Genomic DNA, 25,606 nt, shown 5'->3' with positions numbered 1-25,606 from the left:
GCTAGAGTGCCCAAGAGGATACGACTACCTGAAAGTGAGTATTCAACTGATTTGCAAGGTGAAGAATATCGCAAGTTGACTAGCACGAACTCATTCGTAGTTTCCCCGATGTACATCGTGCGCATATGTTTGTTTATAAATGTGCGGCTCCATATTTGATTCTCCTTTTCTGTTAGGCCGCCTAAATTTTTGTCTCCCACGTGCTACTCCGCGGAGCCCCCCAACGTTCTATGTCAACCACTGTTGTCCTAATGATCCTCTTACACGGTGCCAAATTTTGTTTAACTAGCTTTCTTCATCTCTCGATACTTTTTCATCCTCATGTACATCATTTAGGCAGAATATCTTTTCTTGTTTTTCGGAACTTAGATTTCTCTGATATTTTTTTTTTATAATTTCCGTTTTGTTGCCGTGGGATTGTATGGGTTTCTCAGATGCGCGTGTGTTCTTTTCTTGTTTTGAATTCAAGTCATTTACATTTTTTTTTTCATTACAGTATTTTTTATTGCATAGATCATGTCTTGTGATAGTGCATATTGTCTGTATTCGCATATCGTATTATTGTATTTATATGTATATTGTGTCTGCTTGTCGTGTAGTGTATTGTATTTGAGTGCGCCAACATTAGGGTTGTCATGACCGTTCTTGGACACCAACAAAACATTATTATTATTGTTAAATGTTATAATACAATGCTGTAAATGCTACACTAAGAATCATATTCTTTCACATTCGCGCAGAACTCGCAGGGAATCCGTTACGGATGCCAGTACTACTGCAAGACAGGCCGGAGCAACAACCCGTATCCCAGGGAAGTTGATGGCAGTGACTGTCTCGTAAGGGCAAATAATCTGTTGTATAGTATGGGGTTTCAAGAGAGGTTTGGTCAGGCATATTCTTGTCGTCTGGGGACGTAGTGTAAACAATAGTCGAAAGTAGCCTCATGGCGGGGCTTTAAATAGAGCCGTGTTCTGCTAAGCCACAAGAACGGTGTGGTCATCACAGTGATTTCCCACATGGCACGATGTAGGGGTGCTCCTGCTTCCTGGCATACACTTCCAGAAGGAAGAAGACCGGTTAGGACAGTGAGTCGCAGACGACAGTAATGAGATGACCAAACTAAAAGATCAACGAGACGAGATCTATCGGAGGAAAGCACCGTATGTGGAGGATTATGTTGATACATGCCCTGGCTCTAAAAAAAAAGAAAGGAGTGACAGGGGAGTAACTTCCCACATTTACTCCATTTCCACTGTTCCTGTCAGTCGTTTACTCCCTCTTTCTTCCTGCATTTTTCATGTAACTCCATCACTGTAAATAGACACTCCCTCTTGCCGGCCAAATTTTAGTGGACAAATGATGCGAGACATCACCTTCTCTCTCGTACGGCAACATTCGAGTTTGTACACTTATGCATTACAGTGCAGCCATCCATATAATACACCATTTTTGTTATATATTTTATGTTTTTGCAATAAGGCTCTCAGTTGGGGAAGCATCACATAAACAAAATGCAGAAACCGACAGAACACTCCCCTCTTCGTATACGTTTCTGGCGAAGCATCGTGAAATTTGACCTTGTGACACACTAATGACGTCCAATACTTACCTCAGAGTTTACCGCGATCGAGAGCGCTTCTCGATGAAGGTTAGTGAGGGAAGCTCTGATGTTTTTTTTTTTTACCCCCCTTTCTTTTAGTGAGTAGTTCCGTGCGACAACTAAAATTTCTTAGATGGAGCTATCACGCCCCCTACACCTCTTGTTCACTGCCTCATAACACTTCCCTTCTTCTTTCGCGCCCGTTTTCCCCATCGTCATCTAGTATCTACTACAACGGGTTGCTCATATAGGCGGATACACGGATGGAGGCAGAGGCACTGGTAGAAACCTGTTTCACGGTGTCAGCATGGTACCTGTAGCTGGTGCCTGTGTACCTGTAGCTGTGAAGACACTCCCACTGCGCATGGAAGCAACATGAGGGAAACAGGGGGAAAAATGGAGGGCGGGGACTGGCCCAATCACTTATTTTGTCTTAGCAAGCTTATTTGTTCGTGGCCATCAGTTGCCGCTAATCACCGACATTGGATGCTCTGTGCTGTTTCCTGTGTTGTCCTTTCCTCCTCCCCATACTCCTTACAGGGCTGCCTAAGTTAGGCGGGGCAACTTGAACGAGCGCGCCTTGATGAGCAGCGATTTTTCGGGCACTTTTTACACGTCTTCGTGTGTCAAATTTTTGTGGAAATTTTTGTGGACCCGATTGTTGCGTTCATTCACCGCATGCGACTCCAAAATGCCGCCATCACAGTGCAACGCATCACCCGACATTGCTCAATCTACAAAAGCTCTCAGGAATACTCTTAGTGTCTTTATATCGACCATCTCGCCCTTTCACTGTGACGAAATTGCTGAGTCAATGGTCAAATCGCCAGTGCATTGCCCAAAAAGTGCTTACCGTATACTGGGCACTGTATAGGAGTTTTGTCCTCCCTGTGAATCCCATCGTGACAGCTTCACCAAATTACCGCTAGCAATTAGTTATGGTGTCGCCCCTCGTGATGAAACGCCTCACTCATTATCAGAAAAAGAAAGTTACTAAATCCTTGTTATCGAACAATCTTAAGCGACGGGCAGGAAGTTTGGTGTGACTAACTCCTGGTGTCTATATGTATAGGGTACAAGTGATTTCGATCTTCCTGTATATCCCTAGCCACGATTCTAGGATTGTAAGCAATATATCGCATTGCTTCCATATATTTCAGATGCCATCGACTGCACGAACAGGACAGTGTTGGGACGGCAAGTGCGTCTGATAGCAGACGATGATGACAGAAGATATGGAAATCGCGCAAGCTGCAATTCTTGTCTCAAAGGCAATAAATACATTGTCAATCGACAAGGTTCGGTTTCTGCTCTTACTCAGACCGCGGACCAACGGTGAAGAATGGAAACCGGATGTGCATTTGTTTTACAATTTAATTTGTGCCACACCCCTTGAGAGTGTGACGTCTGCAGAAAGCGAAAACATTCAAAGTATCGGGGCTTTCAGAATTATTTTAGACTGGTGTCGAATCGTCCTAAAAGCGTGAAAGAATACCAAATGGTACTGCATTTCAGAATGTCACTTTTCGTGAAAGCATGTCACTTTCACTTCAAACCTGCTTGTACTGAGAAAAGAGATGGCGACTGAACAAAACGTATAGTCATGACAAAAGTGCTACAAGAGATTATAGAGAAAAGTGCACCACGCTTTTCTAGACAAATGGGCGTTCCTCTCGTAGCTCTGTAGAAAAGCCCGTTGCTTCCTGTTCGGTGCAACTGTCCGAGAACAATCTTTTTCCCCTTCTCCAATCAGAAAGGACGTCCAGACAACCACACACATTCCCTCTTTCCGCTAAGCTCTTCCTGTTACCTAAAAACATCAGTGAAATGTATCCCTGCAGGCACAGGTATGCATGTGGTCCTCCAGGCAGTCTTGCTTGGGCCCGCTCGCGCCACTTCTAGCCCTGCCTGCGTCATCCCCCATCCACCCATCGTCACCCCTGCACCGTCGTTTGTCGAGTACTATCGCTCATTGACCACCTCCACCATCACCTTCTCAATCCAGTTTGTCACAGCCATGTAGTCTGGTGGCGCTTCTGAAAGAGCTCACCGTTGTGGGCATCACAGAGGTGGGAACAACCGCATGAGGCGTTTCTCCAGCGTCCTGACGCGCCGTTTGGCGAGCGGCAGCCAGAACGTCATCGAACGATAGAAACACGACGCTCCCCTCCAAGTCCGAGGCAAACAGATAATTGAGGCAGAGGCAGAGGCGGGGACGACGTGCGCTAGTGACCAATCAGGGATTAACCTCGGGATCGTTTCATCCGTTGAACATGAGACAATTGATGTTCTGAAGCTGGAACACATAGAAAGGACAAATATATATATACAACACGGCCCTGGTCCAGTAATCCAGAAGATGTGGGTTCGAGTCCTACAGCTGGCTAACGTTTTCAGTGACTTCCATGTTTCATCATAGGTTCATCCGGGCGCGCCAGTTTTCGGGAGCTCCCATAGATGGCGGCACGTGGAATCGCTCAGACTGTTGTTCGGGCACGGAGTTTGGAGATGGAGTTGGAATAAAAAGAAAAGAATATGGAGATGATGGCTCCTACAAAAGACAGGAGCCGGCTACTCCAAAACATTTGAAGATAAAAGCTGGCAGAAGGACAGAAATTTGTTGCCGCTGGTGTGGGTGTCCAACATACAAAGTACGAGGAGAAGTGTGGAAGAGCTTGATGAAGATGTCAACCGGAATGCTGAGTTCGCTCCGTCTAAATACACGAAGCGGGGTACCTTGTGAATATATTCACAAGGTGTGAATATTCACAACAAATATGGCTTCGTGAGCGCGCATTGCTGCAGTGTCCTGTCCGTTACAGGGTGTTATCACTCAAAAGCACTTGTGTTTGAGATTCTTCACTCGTAGTAAAGTGTTTATCAAGTTATGTAGAGTTTCTTTCCCTGAGAGATTACAGAAACGTGCGCATGAGACACCACCCATCCGCCGTTGTAGAAACGCTGCATGCGGTGAGCTCCGAGCGTTTTTTTGCCAGCGTCGTTTGTCGCTGAGAAAAGCGCGACGCCCTGCCGCTCGCAAAACGTCTCATGCGGTTGGCGCTTAACGCTCTGGGGGAATCGGTACTGTGCCGACATACGTCTGAAAGTATTTGAGGAAAACCCAGAAAGAACCCCAAACAGCACAGCCGGCATAAGGATTCGGGTACGTCTCGGTCTCGATGTGACATGTCCAGTGCGCTGACCACTGAGCTGGTGGTGGTGGTGGTAGTTGTAGTCTAGATACTCAATTCCATATCCTTGGCCAATCTCCCTTGTGGCTAATAGCTATTCTTTATGGGGCAAAAGAAGAAGGAGGAGGAGGACGACGACCGTTATTCCGTTTTCGCTGGGAACAAATCACGGAACAAGAAGACTTGGAAGATGTGTTCTCGAATTTCCTTCATTCATGGAAGCCGGTCTCAAGGCAACGCAAGGTACCGTGCGCTTCGACGCAAATTATTCAGTCGATTACGGAAATTCCAACGCATAGGATAAAGTGGGGCTACTTGAAGACGGGGGCAGGTTGAGGACAGTTTGGGTTTTTCGCGTGGCATTTTCTAAGCAATATTTCTTCTCGTCTGTGACACCAGGGTGAGCACAGTCATTGTCTGGGCTTTGAAGTAACGTGTTGACGTTCTGCACGTGGCTTTTTCGAAAGACCTGAGGCGCTGTTTTGCAGATGTGGTCGAGGTAAGAGGGGCTTTCTTTTTTTTTTTTTTGTCCCATCTAACTTTCGCGAGCATTGACCTCCTTTCTGTTCCTCGGCTAATAAAATATGACCTCACCGTTATGATGCTGTGTCACTGCCCTGTGTTTCCATGTGCACTATCGTGGCTGACCATTTCGGCTGGCACAAACAAAAGACAAAATTTAAACCCGGCATTAATTTTTTGATGTCCTCAACTTACCCATATAGGTGATGAAAATATGTAGCTTGTCATTTTTGGCTCGCACGAAATAAATATGTGGTTTAGCACCACACTAGTTCGTGCATCATTTCTCAAAGGTTTGGGGGTTCAGTTAACGAATTATAGTACAATTTAGGCGATTATTCTGACTGCTACTAACAAAATAGCGCGACTGTCTTCAACATAGACCACCTTACCCTATTTCAAATTTCCGGCATACCGATGCTACACTCTAAGGAAAAAAGGTAGAATTTCCTACCCAAAGTAGCAGCAGGACGGTACTTCTACCATTTCGTGCCAATCCACACCCGACTTCTCCCCCGCGGATATAAGCGTCGTCGTCCCTTTCCCTTGCTCCTCTCTCTCACGTTTGCTCTAAGAGAAAATGCTAGAATTTCCTACCCAAGCTGGTAGAACGACAGTTTCTACTCTGTAGTTTGTTTCTACTCTGCAGTTACAGCCAAAAGGAAAAAACTGGTTGGAGTAGAAATGTGGTTGTAATGCAGCTCTACCGAAGTGAGGTATTGGCTGTACTGTGGTAGTGAACATGCCCTAGATCTAGGGGTGCCGAGGATGTGGCGGGATAGATCAGATTAGGACAGGTTAGTTTAGGTACGATAATAATTCGTGGCTTTACGTCGCGAGACAACTGAGACCATGAGCGACGCCACAGTGGTCGATCGGTGTGTGGATTGCTTTTGCCCACTCGAGCCTTCTCTAACGTACACTGAAATCTCCACCCACGCCACACCGTATTTGCTGCTCTTCGTTTACCGGATGTCACACGCTTTGCTGACTTCCGTATTTGCTCTGTTATAGTATTTCTAAGCCTTAAAAAACGCAATGGACCATTTCCGACAACGCGTATGCGCATGCCCGCCCCTTGAGTCCGCCATCTTTGAGCGGAAAACATCGCCACGGACCCACCTGTGGGCGACCGTCATGTTCATTGTGGGGAGATCATCGGTTTCAAGGTTACGCGGACGTTTGAGGTCTGGTAATGAGTACAATTATGCGCTTTCACTCATTCCGCATTCTGCTTCCAACCTTCTCTTGCTACTTTTCCACGCAACGTACGTGCCAGTTCGTAAAGCGTCACCATTATTGGGGGGAAAGACACGACGTTCGACATTCCGCCACCAGGGGCGACGCGGATATGAAAAAGGTCCATTCATACAAGCAAATATATACACCTATCCATCTCTAAAGCCAACGGGTCGCCCGAACAACGATCCATATCCCGAACGCACAGGTCCGCCAAAGGACTGACCGAAGCGTCCGCAGACCCCGCGGGAAATACCCGGACGATGGAGCCACAGTCGCTACAAAATTGCTGCGCAGCGGAGACGGGAGACGGCGAAAATCCTGGTCTATTGATAGTTTGCAGGAGCAAAGGAAAATTCAGAAGGTTTCGCTCTCAAAAGAAACATGCTACAGTTTTAAAATCGCAATGAGTGAACTCTTGACAGTTTGCTGAAGAGTGAGAAAGTAAAGTTTAGAAGGACAGAGCGAAACGCGAATTCAGAAAGGTTCGTTTTCAAAAGAGAGCTGCTCATTTTAAGTTCGGAGTGAAGAACTGCTAAGAATGCATAACATATCCTTCCTTCGCAACGTTCCTTTACATACATTCTACGTGGAGGCAACACGATATACACAAGGAGTTCTTTCTACGCAGGGATCGGAGCAGTTATTTATTCTCTCTCTCTTTTTTTTGGGGGGGGGGCGGTTTGGGTTCGGGAAGGATTGTGAGTTGAAGGAATATGACGGTGAAGGGCTATGAGGACTGTCATTGAAGGGCTGCGAATATGAAGTCGACAAAGTTAATATTTCATGAGGTGAAGGTGAGTGAAGTTGCACCGAAATGCTCACCTATGTGCTTGTGTGCCTTCGCGCACCATGCTAGGCACAAAAAGTATCTGATTAGAATAAATAAATAAATATTTCAAGAGTAAGTCATTTAAATACATCGTTATTTCTAGTGATTTTTTTTCATTCTTGCCACCTTTAGTGGCTACACGAAGGACCCCGAAATGAGACTGCCTACTCAAAGTTAATATTTGGGTTCGGGAAGGATTGTGAGTTGAAGGAATATGACGGTGAAGGGCTATGAGGACTGTCATTGAAGGGCTGCGAATATGAAGTCGACAAAGTTAATATTTCATGAGGTGAAGGTGAGTGAAGTTGCACCGAAATGCTCACCTATGTGCTTGTGTGCCTTCGCGCACCATGCTAGGCACAAAAAGTATCTGATTAGAATAAATAAATAAATATTTCAAGAGTAAGTCATTTAAATACATCGTTATTTCTAGTGATTTTTTTTCATTCTTGCCACCTTTAGTGGCTACACGAAGGACCCCGAAATGAGACTGCCTACTCATCTTCGGCCGAAAGGAGACCACCTTCGGCCGTATTGATATTTTGGCCGTAATGAGATACATTCGCGCTATTTTCCCGCCTGTGAGCATGGGAATTACGAGCATCAGTGGTAACCCACAATACGTTATCCGCGTGGTAGTATTGTTAAGGAGGTCAGTGAATCCTGCAAAGGTGATACTGGGAGGCTGTATCATGTGCGTATATAGCAGGTTGCTCGATGTCGCGAGCTGGGACAATAACGGTTTCCCTCGACGTTGAGCTCTATACACTGCCCTATGACATTCTGAAAAACAGGCTATGGTATTTATCGTTGCCGTAATAACAGCAGACATAAACCACACAGCTGCGTCCAATTACTGCCTTATTTCTTGATACGTCTGGGTGAGATCTATCGCGCAACGCCGTCGGAATACTCTAATTAGCTTCCGTAACCCTGTAATCAGCCACGTGCGCGATATTTAATCTTCCTCGGAGAGAATAGCCTTCCAAGGTCTCATTTAGTGTTTAGCGGATGGCAGGATTTCGCAAAGTTGTCAGTTGCCACATCTTGCTTTTGACATTATATTCAAATCCTAATCATAATATGTCACGCTTCTCTAAACTACGCTCACACCAGTCCGAAACAGACATGGCTTCTGTTCTGGTCGCGTTCGTCCTGGTCTTCGTGGCATCGTTACAGTTCGGTAAGTAAAGGCACGATGAATGTCGCACCATCCTGTCTTCGAAGATTGTAGATCTATACCTACAAAGAACAAAGACCAGGAAGTGCAGTAAATCCATTTTATCACACGTGCTCTTGACTTAATTATGAACGTCCCTTCTGAGGACTAGTCTGGTCTATGGCAGAGTTTCGGAAAGGACTCTCTTTTTTTTTCTTTTTGATCGACGATGGTAACGCTGGTATTTGGAAGCGAAGACGAGGGTTCGAGTTGTGAACTCTTTAGCCGCCGACGAACCATTTTTTTTCTTTTTTTTTCTTTTATACTCCGTGTTAGCGCCGCGAAGAATCTGTGGCTATGAGCGGCAAACAGACGTGAACAAATGGAGAGAGGACAGCAGGAGGGACTGGGGGACAGGGGTTAGTATGCGTCCTAGGCGGACTTGAGGGGGAACTTTGCCGACATTCGTCTGGAAAGTGTGCCGGAGAACCCAGGGAAAACCCCAGACAGCCCAGCCGGAGCGGGGATTCGAACCCATGTCACCCTCCCTGTCTCGGCGTGGAAAGCCACCTACCTAACCAGCCAACGAAGGCTACGGTAATAGTTTGTGTGAACGCGCATTCTAAACATCACGTAGAGTAAGCAAAACCTGATTGCTTATAATAGAATATTGCTTAAAGGGACAGTCGCATCGACCACAGATCGATTCCGAAACCACAGTGAAATGAGATTCCCCGTCCTTCACTGACCATGACTCCGAAAGTCCCATTCCGATCGACGGAATACTTTTTGCATAATTCGTGTGTAAGCGGCGCTACAGCAGACGACGGATGCGGTCGTCAAGCGGAACTCCCTGCTGAGAATCTTTAGCAACGTCACAAGGAATCTGACCAATAAGAACGCGGCGAGCAAGAGGAGTCCCCGCGGCTTGCAGCTTGCATGAGCAAGGTCAGGGAGACGAGGAGACGAAGGCGATGGCACATACGGAGACGGCGGACTCGGAACGCGGAAGTGGCGAATCGTGCTGTTCAAATGCCTTTAGTAATAGCTCCCGTGACGAATATACATGTTTGATGACGGCCCATATTCGACGGATCCGCTTCTTCTCCAAGTCGCTGGTGATGAGTAGTAATGTATCAGCTCAACTGGCCCACAACTCACACAGTGGCCTGGACGCCATTAATGAGCAATTAGAGCAATTTGGGACCCCCCACAGTAATTAGGATCATTCAGGGAGTCATTACACTAATTGGGGATCATCTAAGACAAGTCCAGACCACTGTGTGAGTTGTGGGCTAGTTGAGCTGATACATTACTACTCATCGTGAGTGGGCTAGTTGAGCTGCTAAAAAATAAAAAAATAGGTAGAAAATAAAATTAAAAGATGGAAATAGAGTGGAGAGAAACAATTTATTCGAAAATCAACGATGCCGCGACGGAGCACGGAGGCAGGTTGCAAAGCATCGCAGCACCAGTTCCGGACATCCTGTGACGTCAGCTGTGACGTCATCATGGCATGTCTGGGCAAGTTAGGACAGCTCTGGACATGCAAGGAGAAAAACACTCGTAATACAGAGGCTGGGAAAGCAAGAGTATGCAAACCATCAATAGCTAACAAGAAAATAGAATTAGTTACACAACAAATGATCCCACCACAACAGGAGCGCAGAACGATGCGACTGCTCCATCCGAGAGGCAGGCAGAGAACTGACTCGTAATGGTTTTTTTCTCCTGTATAAAGCCCCGCAGCTGCACCACCTAGCGGTTACTTTCTCAACTAATCTCACAACAAAATTATTAAGAATCACGCCAGCGCTACTCCCGGTCCCAAGGCAGAAGATGGTAGAAAATGGCGGGGATGCCCGGACAACAGCAACCAGCTCCCGACGTGTACGGGCACGAAAATCGCAAACAAAGCGGGAACAAAGTTGGCGAAATCATTAGTTACACAACAAATCACCTCACCACAGTAGGAGCGCAGACCGATGCGACTGCTCTCGTCGACAGCCAGGGATCAAGTGACGACGGAGCGAACGACCGCACGTCTTCTCCCAATGAGAGCCAGAGGTGGACTGACGTAAGCGCCACTCTACGGGTGCTACGCATGCGCGCGCTCGTAGCGCCCTCTGCGCGCTCCTACCGCCACCTGCGAGAGGCTAAGAGAGAAGAGCATTCCTGCGCCCCCTGCTGGCCGTTCTCATTGGTCGTGAGGCTAAGTGAGAAGAGCATTCCTGCGCCCCCTGCTGGCAGTTCTCATTGGTCCAGACATCATCCTATTGTCTCAGGGCTACACTGTTCTTTTCCACTAATGCTCCTTTGGTCAATCTGCAGTGAAGCCACGGTATGACGTCATCATGCACCTGCGTGGCTCAAGGACGCGTGCGCTCTAGACAGGGGACCTATTATTTATTGAATCACTATCCCAAGATGATTTCCTTTATTCTTCTATAACGATTGCATAGGAAACTATTGCAGAAGAGCACCATGCATGAAAACTGATCGTAGGAATTCCAAAGTCTTACTAAATGAGACTTGCAAAAGAACAAAATATCCTAACATGTAACTCCATCAACGGCTAATAAGAGGACTACGCACTCAACAAATCAACGCGCGCAGAACTCAGGGCAGCACTATCGTCAAGACGACAATGTTCCTTGTCAAAAAAGAAAAAAATACAAAGCGTTAACACAGGAAAGCATGCATATCGGAGCATGTCAGGACAAATTCGCACGACTGTTCGGCAACAGAGGAAAACGAACACTTGAACAGAGTGAAAAGACACTCACCATCATTTTTCCCGTTCACAGCATTCCCTCATTGTAAATCCGCTCGTCACAAAATCCACCTGCATCGTCGAACACCATTCACCAGTGACGAACCACAGATCCGCACCCCATCAGAGGCAGACAGAACCCCACCTAAGCTACGCTCTTCAACTGACGATCAACGCAATTGCCAGGATCATAATTACCGTGTCTACACCCACCAGTGTCCAAGAGAGAAGTGAATCCTTGCGCCCCCTGCAGGCCAGTCTCATTGGTCGTGACGGCATCCTATTGTCTCAGGGCTACCCTGTTTTTTTCCACTAATGCTCCTCTAGACAAGGTCAACCTGCAGTGAAGCCACGGTATGACGTCATCTTGCAGGTGCGTGGCTCAAGAACGCGTACGCTCTAGACATGGGACCTGTTATTTATTGAATCACTATCCCAAGATTATTTCCTTTATTCTTCTATAACGATTGCATAGGGAACTATTGCAGAAGAGCACCATAGAAAAGAGGAGATTATAGCATTTCATTCCCAAAGTCTTACTGTACAGGGAAAAAATGGTGCAGCAAGACATGTTCATCCCACCCGAGAGCCAGGTAGATAATTGAATAATGATGCTTTGTTCCTCCTGAATAAAGTCACACACCTGTCCCCCTCGCGGTTGCTCTCTGAACTAAATGAATCGCAAAAGTATTAAGAATAGCACTATTCCCATTCAAGGCAGCACTATCGTCAAGAATATTCCTTGTACAAAAAGAAAAAAACTACATGTAGAAGGAAAGCATGTCAGAACAAGCCCAGGCACACTGCACGGCTTACACGAAGCTGAATGCACATCCATACCTAGCTGCAACATTGCATATCGATGCAGGTTACAATAGACATTTTGACTTGTGGCAGTGATGAGACATCTTCGGCCGAAATGAGACTACCTTTGGCCGTATTGAGATTTTGGCCGTAATCAGACGCTTGGGGATAAAGGATTATTGGCCGTAATTAGGCTTTCGGCGGTAATGATCCCATGTGTGCCTTTACCAACCGCTATTGACGCCACTACTGGCTGCATGTGTAACTTAGTGTGGGCGACTCTCGCAACCTTTTTTGCAGCTTTTGCCTGCCTGAGCGTGCACCACTACTGCGGGCCCAGCTCTATTACTTTACATCTGTCGCTTCGCAGTTCTTCTTTTTCTTACGCTTTTGTGAGCTTCAAAACTGGACATAATGAGCCGTATAATGTTGCTGGAATAGCTACTTTTGTGGGCACACGTCGTCGTCGTGCAATGTTGTCTGGTGTTGGCTCGGTTCCCAACTTGAAAATGCACTCAACACCAAAAAAGACTCGAACCGTATTCATCTGCACTAATGTGTGTACTGGTGCGAGGGCCACTCCCGTACCCAGGAGTAGTGCGGCGAGGGTGGTTCCATAAGTTTCCGGCCCGAGGTAGAAAATGCGATTAAGGACGCGTGGCGCCATCTGTTGGAGGGCTAACTAACCACCCTCAACCCTCTCCATGCTTTTGTCGGTTGGAGAGCGGCATTTCAAGCAGCCAGGGTGCACTCTTCAGTTAAAATGGAAAAAATCGAGTACCGCGCTGTGAAAAAATTCTTGACAAAAGAGGGACTTTCGCCTGAAGAAATTAAAGCGCGACTGGACAACGTGTACAGGGAAGCCTCTCCGTCGTACACAACGGTAAAAGACTGGGCTAAGCAGTTTCGACTGGACGAGAGTCCATTGAAGATGATCCACGCGATGGTCGTCCAGTGGAAGTGGTGACACAAGAAAATTTGTCTCTTGTCGGGGAGGAAGTGCTGAGCGACAGGCGTCTGAAGGTGAAGGAAATCTAAGAAAGGCTGGGGCTTTCCAAAACAACCGTTTTTCGCATAATCGGCGAGGGCCTTCACATGAAAAAGGTCAGTGCGAGGTAGGTGCCACGACTTCCCTCGTCAGTTCAAAAGCAACAGCGCGTCGTCTATGCCAAAGAGTTTTTGGAGCTCTGTCAAGAGAACGAAGAAGAAATATTGAAGTCAATTGTCACAGGTGATGAGACTATGGTGCTCCATGATCCCCTTTCGAAAAAGGAGTCGATGGAATGGCGCAAACCAGGAGAAGCACCCCCAAGAAAAGCCAAGGTCACACAATCCACAAAGAAGATCATGGCAACAATATTTTGGGATTGTCACGGGATCCTCCTCATCAACTTCAAAGACAGGAACACCACAGTGAATGCGGCTTATTATGCTTCACTCCTGCACCGACTGCGAGACGCCATCAAGGAAAAGAGGCGCGGCAGGTTGAGTCGAGGTGTCCGGTTGCTCCAGGACAATGCCCCTGTCCACACGGCTTCTGTTGCCAAGGCTGCACAGAAGGAGCGCGGCTTCGAAGAAATCCACCACCCACCCTACAGTCCAGACTTGGCACCGAGTGACTACTTCCTGTCCTCAAACTTGAAGAGGGATCTCAGAGGACGGAGATTTCAAAACGATAGTGAGGTGCAAGAGGCAGTTTTCCAGCATTTTGCGGACAAAACTTCGGACTATTTTTTCAAAGGTATAAGAATGCTGGCTGGAAGGTGTCAAAACTGCATCGAAGTTAAGGGTGACTATGTCGAAATGTGATACACTTGTTTCGTCTATACTTCGTGATACACTTGTTTCGTCGACTATTAAAAGTTGGTCGGGCCGGAAACTTATGGAACCACCCTATCTCTCGTGCTGTACCTGTGTGGGATAATCTTTATCTTTCTTTTTTTTTTCATGTTAGCGCCGCGGAGCAACCGTGACTATGAGAGGCGTACAGACATCTACAGATGGAGAGAGGATAACTGGGAATAGGGGAGGGCAATGAGGTTAGTGTGCGTCCTGGACAGACTTCATGGGGAACTGTGCCGACATTCGTCTCGGCGTCTATGTTCGGCTACACGACGAGCTGGGTTTTCGCGAGCTGTACCATCCGTTCGCATATCTTTGCATGACATTGCATATCAATGCAGGTTACAAAAGACATTTTGATGTTTGGCCGTGATGAGACATCTTCGGCTGAAATGAGACTACCTTTGGCCGTAGAGACACCTTCGGTCGTATTGATATGTCGTAATATGAGACACTTGGGGATTAAAGCATTATTGGCCGTAATTAGATGCAATCGCGCTACTTTCCCGGCCGTGGACAGGGATTGTACGAGCATCAGTGGTAACACACAAAACCATATATGCGGGAAAGTATTGGGCATGATAACTAACGAGAATTATTGACCAAGCATTCCGGTGACGTTACTGATGTCGAGCGTCCCGGCTGTTGCATTAAAATAAATAATTTGTTATGGGTTCTATGGGGACTTTAATGGGGGGGGGGAGGCTTTCCCGTCGTTCCCCTCTGCCAAATGCACTACGAAATGTACGATTTCGGGGAGTTTCAACTCCCAAACCCCCCTATGGCTACGCGAGTTGCTGATGCAGACAACATCATCTTGTTGTGTGTCTATATACGTGGCGAAGGAGTAAGAAAAGAGAGTAAGCATCTGTATCCAGGTCACGCTACATATATCTATGACGTAATACTACTGGCCGAATCGAGAGCGCATGTGCTCGGATTATTACCTACTTCTCCGTAAACGGCTACAAGTCGTTCAAGGATCAAACCATGACAGCGTCTTCATTCCGTCGCAGAACTCTTTGAAGCTCGACACACGGATATCTCAAAGATGAGGAGATTAGGAGCGATGAGGTGACGTTTCACTTCGCTCGATGCCTCGTCTCTCAAGTTGTCCGCCATGACAGTGAAAACAAAAAGGAAAAAAAAACAGAGGGAGAGAGAGAAAAAAGAAACGGTAGGAGAAAGCGGCCGTAGACGGCCGACGCGATGACGCTCTCGTGACGTGGTGAAGGCTGCCTCATTAGTTTTTTTTCTTCGCAGCTGACACTACGTTTGTAGATGCGTGAGCTTTGCCGTGTACGTCACTGGTCACGTGAGGAGAGTAGCATACGTGACGACGTCCTCTCGTTCTGCGATACGCTCTTTTCACGAGGAAAAGTGTTTTTCGAAGGTGGTGCGGAACGAAGCCCTTGCGCTCGCTCTGTACGTCTCTTACGTTCATCGTTCTTGCGCAGAAACTAATTTTATTCGTTGAAGAACACTCTGCACCGAAAAACAAACAATTTTGGGGGTTACGTTAATGAACCTTTGGGGGTTACCTTTTAAAAATAGTTATTGAAAATATGGCATTGTCCTAGCTAGGTGCCGACATGATAAAAAGGTTATTCTCCGTCCAGCGTGCAGTGTTGGTTTATGTACTAGATCTATCAGGCACTTTAGTATTTATCTGTTTATTAATTATTAACTGAACCGATTTTATTCCTATTCCCCTATCTCCTATTCAGTCTTCTATTGCTTCTCATCGACATTTCTCCAGCTATGATATTGTCGCGTGATCTTAGGAAGAGATCCTGACAAAAAAGTAATGAGTGAATGCTTGATAATAGCAATGATAGGACGTGCGGCAGCGGTCTTTAAATGCATTTGAAGGCTGCAATCAGTGTGCTTTTATTTACCCTAGTAACGACTCCGGTTTGTGGAGCTGCATCTTGCGACTCGTCTGGACGGAATACCTGCATAGATTACGACCGTGTCACGGTAAGTAGAACTACAAAAAAAAAAAAAAAAAAAGGCTCGGCTACCAGCCTGTGGCGTTCTTCTTTCGCAGCCGACAGCCGTATTTGCGGAGTTAAGCATCGGATAACGTGTGTGCACATGCCGGCGCGTTGAGCAACGGAAGAAGCACGCTCCGCAGGTTGCTCGATACGACGTTGAGAATCACGTGAGATGTGGTGATGCAGGTGGGCGGGAGTGGAAAGCACAAGACGCCAGGCCTTTCACTGGGATGGCTTCGCCGAGCAAGGTTCTTAGTGCAGAAAACATTGCTCCAGAAGGAAGGTGCGGAATGAAAAAAGGCGAAGCTGGAAGCAATGTTTCATTAAGTATATTATACGTGTGAAGCGTGTTTGTGTTCGCCGTTGGCTGCGTGCGGACTCCCATTTCAAGGCCCTCCTTTCCCTTTATTTTAATGAAAATATCCCCTCCCACAACCCCCATATCAAGCGTGCGTTCCTGAACAACCAGTTTAGAGCTGTTTGCAATGCATTTGTACAGGTAATTTCGAAATATTAACGTATATGTTAAGAACTCTCAAACACAGCGAAGAAATCGCGTTAAAGTCAGCCAACAATGCGTAGCGACAGAGCTGCCGCTGCATTTCAGCTGCGAGTACCAAGGGTTACACAGCTACTCGGAATCTTTCCAGCGACAGCTGTTAGTGCTTTGTTTCCCGGGATCGCGGCGTCGTCTGTAAAAGGAAAAGCGAACACACGTAGCCGCATCTACATGAACTCGACAGGAGCGGGTCGAGTCGCACCCAACCCGATGCTGTTTACATGAACTCCCTAGAGGACAGTGTAGAGGACAGCAGTGGCACCTTGCGAGTGCAGCGTCGATCATAGCACGATCATCTCGAGTCCAGTCCACCTACCCCTCGCTTACGCGTTGACTGGACTAGACGCGACGCAAGGTCGACCCGACCCGGCATTAGTGTTGCGTACATTGGGTCGACATGAAGCGGCTATTAGTGAGGACGACGAGGACAATGTTAGCATGGCGCTTGAGTAAAAAAAAAAAAAAAAAAAGTGATTCTGCTTCAGACGCCATGAGGGTACCGGGTCCTGCTGACGCACAACCTTTGCAGCGTTCACGGGAGAAAATAGTGTATCGGATACAAATATCGTACGACACAGTGTGGAAATAAAAACATTTTTCACGAGGAATGCATGAAACACTGTCGCGTAGCATTGCGTGCGTGAACCATTCTGTGCGACAAAAGCCATGGGGTTGCACCCGCCACAGAGTCGCTTTGGGAAGCCTACAACAAAACGATTGTTAATATAGTGGATGCTGCTTTTTTTTTCTTTTTGGCTGTGATGCAACATATTCGGCCGAAATGATGAGGCTGTGTTTGACCGTAATGAGACACCTCCGGCCGTAATGGGATTTTTGCCGTAATGAGACACTTCAGGATTAAAGGAGTATCGGCCGCAATGAGATGTTACCCTTAATAATTCTGTCCGAACAAATAATATGTGTGGGATTTGTGTGGTTGGCGCTAGCGCCTGTAGCTAGATGAAGCGTTTGTTTGCCGGCAGGCAGAGCCGTATATAGAGAGAGTCTGGCCATCTCTTGATCTTTTGCCGATTCACGGGCGGAGCCTGTTTCGACGTCAGTGTCGCTGTTAAAACGCCCAAAAAGCCTGAATCCAAAGGAAATCAGCCAGTAGGCAGGCGCCATTTTGATGCAGTCACCGGCTGGTCGACCTGTACTTTTGTCGCGCTTAGAGACACCAAATAAACTTCGCTTCAGAGTATTGACACTGAGTTACAAGAGCGAGGATGCGACATCCTGTTCGCGCGCCAGGTAGCCACGCGCACGCGCACTTCAGGTGCATTTTAGCGGACGATGCCATCTATCGTGCGTGAGTGAAATGTTCCTTTCTCTTGGAAGCAGCTCATCAAGGCTGATGACCTTGAGCTCACCTTGACATCCTCGGGACGCTCTGGTGGACAATACATGGATTATAGCACAGTAAATCATAAAGGCTTCTCTATCCCACAGCGAGCATTACGTTAGCTGTCTTTGATTCTCAACTGGGGACGGTACCTGTGTGGCGCGGAAACAAGATGGCGCACATGTTCTCCCTTGGACCTCAGTGTCGTTACTGAGGACTGAGTGACTCTAGCCGGCAGAGGATTAGAGGGCGCATGCCGAAACGGGGCATGTGTGGGATTTGTGAGGTTGGTGATAGCTCCTCTAGATGGCGCGTTTGTTTCCCGCGGTTCAGAGCCATTTATGAGGAGAGTTTGGCCATTCTGTGATCTTTTGCCGCCCGGAGATGAGGAGCCGCCGTGACATCAGCTCTGATCCAAAATGGTGCCACTGGCCTTGGTGCTGCCGCCTATCGTGTGACGTCGAATGGCGCGCTTTCCGCCAGGCTCCTCCAAATGGCCAAACTCTGCTAATAAACGGCTCTGCCGGGGTTTGCTACGGGGATTAGGGAGCGGATACCGAAACGGCGGCTTTGGCGGGCAGTATCGTCTGGCTCTTTTCCTTTTTTCCTTAGTGGATCGTGGAACTTATACGGTCTAAAAAGTAATAAAGCTTTTTGTTCTCAGCTCGAGCTAACTCTTTGTGTTTGCGTTCCTTGCGCGGGTCGGACGGACGGGCTTCGTCCCCGTGGTGCGTGAACTGTAAAGTTTCCAACACATTCAGAAATGTTTTATTATTAGCATGATCACACGTGCTACATACTGCACTGTTCTAATAGTTCAACGCGAATCCCCGCTGTGTGCGGCGAGCGCATACTTGAGAACTTCACGTGCTTTGCTTCGAAAAAGGGACCACGCAATCCCCACACACTGAATAGGCCGGTAAACGGTCGGTAATAGGCTGGTGTCTATAGTTTACCATGGTTTTACAAAGACTACCTCGACAGACGTTTTCTACGTGTGCTACATGACGGTGTACGTTCTTCCAGTGCCTCATGTTAGTCACTTTGCAGTACCAAAGTTCCAGACTTAGCTGCAGCTACTACTGCCAGCCTGATGATGGAAGGTGCTACAAAAGAGAGAAGAACGGAATACCTTGCTTAGTAAGTATAGAAATTCAGTATAGCACAGTTTTCGTCAAAGGACGCATGGTGAGAATAACTATGGTACTTCGTGTGATGAGTGATGGATAGTATGTGAGACATCATCCTTTCGACGTGACAAAAAACGATGTAGCTGTTCTTTTTCTGAAAAGGGAGTATTATGAACTTATTCTCGACGATCCTCACTAGACCTCGACTACAGTGACTGGAGGAAAAACGCGCTCCTTCAACTGAGTAGCCATTGGGCTTCAAGGAAACTCCGGTTTCAGAGTAACACTCGAGGAAAGTGCGAAAGATTTATTCCGCTCGTTTTGTGTCGAGGTCGATTTCTGAAGCACGAAATCAGTCTCAAGGAGCAGCTCGAAAGTAGGGAGCGCCGAGTGTCCTTTAGGAATACGGCGCTTAGCCTTTCTCGCACAGCCTTGAAGGATGTGACTTCGGTAAGTGCGATACAATGCATATCGTATCCTTTTTTTAAAGGGGTATTTCCGCCCCATGGTGGACAAGACGTACCTTTTTATCGGGAACCAGACCATCCATCCACACTAGACATCGTTATAGTATTGTATCGTTTGTTATAGTGTCGTATATAGAAGGTTTATTCACAGGTTCACATGACGTCATCCGCAGCAAAGCGCCACTGTCGCTAGCAGATTTGCTGCCATAATGTGGGTCCGTAGGTTGACTGTCCATGCCTTCACCCACTTCACATTCACGGTACATTTGGTGTCCCACGGTTACTGTACTTTGTGAATATTATTTATAATATACGGCTCCCAGTGGACAGCAACCGCAGGTGTTATACCGGCAACAATAGCTACAGACACGTTCACGTATTGCAAACCGCGAACAGGAAATCGAGCACAAGCTACTGCAGATTTGCTGATCTGCTCGAATTCAGAGAGAATACCCCTCCGGACGTATCGAGTTGGCTTCGTGATAGTAGACAGACCACCATCATTTTCGTCATCAAATCAGAAACTCGGTAGCGTTACGGTGCACGTAAATTCTTCATGCACAATATACTGTGTAACGCTGTATCATGTAATGACGTTGTGCAGTACACTATGATCGTATCGTTGATCCTATAATTTCTGCAGATCTTTGACCGCGCAACGAAAGGCAAGTGCTACTTTGGGCGGTGTTATACACTGACAGAATACGGACACGTGCGTCCAACAAAATGTAAGCTTACATTTGCAACTCGATCGTGAGAATTTAATGGCATGTGAGAGAACCACTACGCCACGCGGGCTGGTAACGATGGAGTAGTCTACGAGTTAGGCTGATATTTCTCCAACCAATAGGGTCCATCTTTGCGACTTCTTGCTACGAAGATCGCAAACTCGTTTAGTTCTGCTGCTCGCGGATCGCCTCCTTCTCTTGTACGTATGTGTTACGAGGATTCAACCATAATTATAACCCGCTATTCGTGTAAAAACTATTCGCAAGATGATAGGTACCATATGCACGGTCGTTGAGCAGTACGAAATAATTGTGCGTTCTAGTGCATCTACGCTATACCTGACGTACGCAAAGGCGACAGGGTACGGTGCACTAAAACTCACTATATACTGGAAAAGCACACACCCGCTTCGACGATGGTGCGAGGTTGGATGTGACACACCGTGAGGACTGCCTTATTGGCTAAGCGGAGTAACCTAAACCGAAATCAACCTAATCCAGACTTCTTCGGGTCCCAAGGGGAAAAATAACGTCGGCAAAATGTCGTGCCGACGTGTGCCTCCGGCCTAAAAGTGCCTAAAAGGCCGTGCTTGCAAAAAAAAGAAGAAAAAGGTTGGGCAAAGGTTGGCGATTGACATTGGTCTTGCCCAGTCCGGCCCGACTGAATACTTCCAACACTGGGTCAATGTAGCAGACCGACCTATGAGGCATGAGGCCAACACAGGGCCAGTGTAGAACCAAGTCTGGGCAGTAGTCGGCCCTTAGTCGACTAGTACGGAGATTAACAGCAACGATGGGCCAACTATGGACCACATGGAGCAAGGAGCACAGGCCATGTTTATGCAGTACTCTGATCCTATAGCAGCGCGGGTGCAGCTTCTGATGCCATGATATTGCATTCCCTCAGATGGGAGGTAGATTCACAAGTAAGGCAGGTTAGACAACACTTGTGCAGGTAGATACAGCAGGCAGGACTGCAGGTAATTTCTACCACCTGGAGTTCTTTAGCGTGTAACCGAAAGCACAGACACAGGGTGCTTGAGGGCCCACATACTGCTACTGTCCCCGAACCGTGGTCGAAACCACGACATCATGGACATGGAAAGACTCGAGAAAAAGAAAATGTTAGAAGGAGTAGAAGATCAGATTACTGGGATACATATCCGCAAAAAAGTACGAATACAGTGCGCAATCCTGGTTCGGAAGGGAGCATTCAAATCTCACGGGTCAGAGAAACCTTCTCCTTCGTCATCGACGTCACATCATCCACCCAATAGTGAGGCGCGCTCACTCGTTTTCCTTCCTTTTGCTATTGTATTTTGCACAGCACGTCCAGCGCCTGACGCACAGCAGTCAAGAGGTCGCCTTTCTCACACGCTGTAGGAGATGGTTCGCGCCAGCCAATAAAAAATGCTCAGATGATGTGACGTCACAACACTCCATATGACTCTGGGATAGTTCGCCGTCCATTCTTGTAAAGGGTTTTCCTGGGAAATGTGCACATTTCAAAGGAAATATCATTTGTGGCAGTTCCTGACGGTTCATATTGCGCAACTAAAAAAGCAACAACAAGTGTTCGTGTCGCTCTCCACGCTCCTTCAACGACGGAGTCAAAACTGTCGTTAACCAGAAGAGCCCATTGGATCGTTATGCCCTTCTTCCGTTAAAGGGACCAAGAGACCATGAAGAGACTAATGAAATTTTTGAGTTGTCTGGTGAGAATGGTTCTCAAGAATGAGCTTTATCTGAAGCATGTGCGGCTTTTGCCACATTTCATTACAAGAGGGCGCACCTTACACCCTATAATACCGGCGACCGACCGCAGACGCGCCCGCTTCAAACGACTTGACATCACTAGCATGGTCTGCTCATTCAAAGTCAGTTCGCCAATGCGGAAGACTGTCTGCTTCCGACGTCACGTTCAGCTTATACGCCGCGCCTGCAACGGTCAGGTCGAAGCAGTAGCCTTTTTTGGTCGAAAGTTTTTTTGTTATAGTATTATACTGTTAGGTAGACTCATTGTTAATTAACATCTCCGTAATATTAACTAATGTACCATTCATACCCCTCATGGTGAACGTATATTACCGCCAAGGATACAAAAAGATGCTTGCAGAGATTTTAAGGGCCTCTTCGGGGTCCACGCAACGAAGAGGTCAGGTCATACTCCATGTGCCACGCGTCCATCTCAACGAGTTGATGTGCAAGCGATTGAGCTTCCAGTACCTTACGTCCGTCAACTCCTTTCAGACACTAATAAAAAACAAGAGTGCGAGAGAGGACACGACTACATGAAAGTGAGTACTGAACTGATTTGCAAGGTGAAGGATACCACAAGTTGACTAGCACAAACCACTTCGTAATTTCTCCGGCCAACATCTCGCACGTAAATGCTATAATACAATGCTACAAATGCTACAATAAAGCTCATATTCTTTCACATTCGCGCAGAGCCAAAAGGGGATCCCCTACGGATGCAAGTACAACTGCAAGAAAGACTGGGCGAACCATGGGTTTGCCAGGGCAGCTGATAACAGTCAATGTCTCGTAAGGGCAAATCATCTGTTGTGGTTAGGGGGTTCAAGAGATGTGTAGGCACATTCTCGCCGTCACGAAACCTATTTCTAGAAAAAGAAGAAGAAGAAAGAAAACGCATTGAGCAGATTGAAATATATAGCTGTTCGGCTGGGCAAGAGGGCGCTCCTGTTTACGGCAGTCAGCACCACTTGTGGCGATTGTGCTATGTTTTCCAAAGTAGCGTGTTCTCACGCATATGTTATGTGCTGTGTCAGAAGGACCAAGTTGTGTTGCGCTTTTGAATAAGGCGAAAAGTGCCGAGGATTGTTTTCCCATCAAGTCGGAAGAAGGGAAACCGTCAACAGCGGCGCGTTTTCGGCGCATGGCAGAATATTCTCGGACAGCCTCGAAATACGAGTAAAATGTGACTCCCAGGTGCCGTAGATCTACTAACCCTGAGCGAAACCTGACTGAAGAATAAAGCCTGACAGTTGGATAACTCTGGTTTCAAATGTTTTACTCCGGTTGACAAAGAGGGTGTGAGAGCTGGTGGAGTAATGATTTATGAAATGAATGTAGCGAGCGCTACGAATGTTTGTCAGCAGCAAGTAGTCGGGCTCTTTTTATGAGCGCTACAATCTTTCTTTTCCCTGTTTGTTTACTCCAAACCAAGCTCTCAACTGTCACACATCCGTGACCTTTTCGGAAGAGAGGAATGTGGGAGTCAGATCAGGACAGTTATCAGAACAAGAATTTTGCGATTGAGATTATTGACTTTGAGACACTTGACTGTGAATGAGAACTTAATGACAGACATGTATCGAGTACAACACAACTTTCATAACTCCAGGACCAATTGCAATGATTCCCGGTGGATCCTGCGTAGGTATGATCCTTTTAGGACTCACATGCACTCGCGACATCTCATACTTCCCCTATGCTTGCACTCGCTATCTAGGAATTTGTTCCACGTAATCACATTCTTCGCCTGACGAGTCTACTCTGAAACTTTTCCTCCCCGTACCACAGGGGGAGAAAGGCGGCGCTAGTGTCGCGCTGCCAAACTCCAGGCGAACGTCCCTATAGCCGTGTTCTGCTAAGCCACAAAATCACTGTTCATCACAGTGACCAGGCGCGGATCGGGGGGGGGGGGGGGGGGTCCAGGGGTCCGGCCCCCCGCCAATTCCAGCCTTGACCATAGGGTTTAGGGACCCCCCTGTCATGTTGAAGGAGACATTCCGCACTTACTCCTCTACTGCACTCGTTACCACCAACATCGTCTCCTCCTACGGTCGCGCATCGCTCACCTGACGGTTTCGGACTTATCTCTAGCTACGCTGCTCGGCCCCACACAATACAGTCAGGTGACAAAGGCACTTGCCCAGTTTCTGCGGTCCTGTGGCCTTCTGTGTGAACTGTGACCAGTTTCATGTTTGTTTTCCTCTTTGTTCTTTTGTTTTTCTTTTTGTTTATTTGTTTTCCTTTTTCTTTGTTTTTCTTTTTGTTTGCCTTTATTTTTCCCCTTTTTTCCTGGGAATAGCAAGACGCCATACCGGTGGCTAACCTTTCCCTCTTATTTTTTATATATAATAAACATATCCCCCCCCCCCAGCATGCACGTGGCACTTCCCCATAGCGGACTCCCCCCTCCCCACGGGAAAATCCTAGATCCGCCCCTGACAGTGACTTACCACATGGCACGATGCAGGGATGGTCCTGCTTTTTGGTATAGTCCTCCAGAAGGAAGAAGACCGGTTAGGACAGTGGGTCGCAGACATTTGTAAAGAGATCGACCGAGGACGAGGACGCCGTATTTAGAGAAGCTACCGAAGCCGGTCATTTGTTGCAGTAATTAATTGGTTTCGGTTTACATATTTTTTTCGCGACTATTCGCGGCGAAGCACAAAAGGACGTTATTCATTAGTGTAATTCATTGATGTAGTTCATTGGTGTAAGGACGTAATTCATTGGTGGATAAGGGAGTGGAAGAGCGTTCTTTTGCGCTTCACCGCGACCAGCCGCGACAAAAATATATAAACCGAAACCAATTAATTACTGCAAAACATAACCCGCTTCGGCTGCAGATTTTTCTCTAAAAGGTGTCCATTGAAGGCCCCAAAAGGAATAGTACCCATTTTAATGCCGACGGCGCCCTACTTTAGAACTTACGTTTCTTCACGAAACTCATATAAATGTTTATTAAATAATGAGTGCCTCCCACTCATTCACGCGGTGCGCAGCTTGTAGGTGGTATCGGACGGATACTTGTAAAAAAGCACAAGGACAGTCTCTTTTTCAAAAGTCCTCTGCTACGTATGTACTCTACTCCAGAATGTAGTGTGCTTCTATGCTTTTGTGAGCGCATCGCGAGCTATGCATGGAAGTCAAGATGGCGGAAATTCGTAGCAGACGGCGGAGTTGTCTTCACTCTATGCAGAGGGAGCTAATATTGAGGCACCTTAATATATTGCAGGTTCTATCGACAGCAGCAATTGGTCAATGTCAGGACGGCGTTTGCGTTCGTCGATGACAGAATGCGGACAATGACGACAGAAGATGAGATGGAGATCCCGCGAGCTACAACGGTTTTCTCAAGAGGAATAAATATGTTATCAATCGAGAAGGTTCTGTTTCTGCTTTCACTCAGCGACTGAGGAATGAACTCAGGAACCAATGGTCAAGACTGGAAGATAGGTGTGCATTTGTTTCATAATTTAATTTATGGCACATCTCTAGAGAGTATGACGTCTGCAGAAGGCAAAACCATTCAAAGGACCGGGGCTTCCAGAATTATTTTAGACTGGTGTTGAATTGCCCTAAAAGCGTGCGTACACACACACACAAAAAAAAAATTCTCTCTCTCTCACACACGCACGACACACGCACATACACACACATACGGGT

General features: G+C 47.0%; 1 protein-coding gene across 2 annotated transcripts; it reads left to right on the top strand.

Moving 5' to 3' along the window:
• Positions 1-8,477: 8,477 nt before the first annotated feature.
• LOC135397101 (uncharacterized) lies at positions 8,478-25,325 on the top strand. 2 transcript variants are annotated; one of them, XM_064628441.1, is made up of 7 exons: positions 8,478-8,567; positions 15,866-15,942; positions 18,911-19,000; positions 20,101-20,185; positions 22,436-22,482; positions 22,637-22,732; positions 25,176-25,325. In XM_064628441.1, exons 1-7 carry the CDS (start codon positions 8,513-8,515, stop codon positions 25,230-25,232), a joined length of 507 nt encoding a protein of 168 aa, XP_064484511.1. In that variant the 5' UTR covers positions 8,478-8,512; the 3' UTR covers positions 25,233-25,325. The 2 variants fall into 2 exon arrangements, with proteins under 2 accessions (XP_064484511.1, XP_064484510.1); XM_064628440.1 differs by having other exon boundaries at positions 18,887-19,000.
• The last annotated feature ends 281 nt before the right edge of the window (positions 25,326-25,606 follow it).

This window comes from Ornithodoros turicata, chromosome 6 (genome assembly GCF_037126465.1).
Source record: "Ornithodoros turicata isolate Travis chromosome 6, ASM3712646v1, whole genome shotgun sequence".
Lineage (NCBI taxonomy): Eukaryota > Metazoa > Arthropoda > Arachnida > Ixodida > Argasidae > Ornithodoros > Ornithodoros turicata.
The sequence above is the reverse complement of the archived record's forward strand: the minus strand, read 5'-3'. Positions and strand labels throughout refer to the sequence as shown.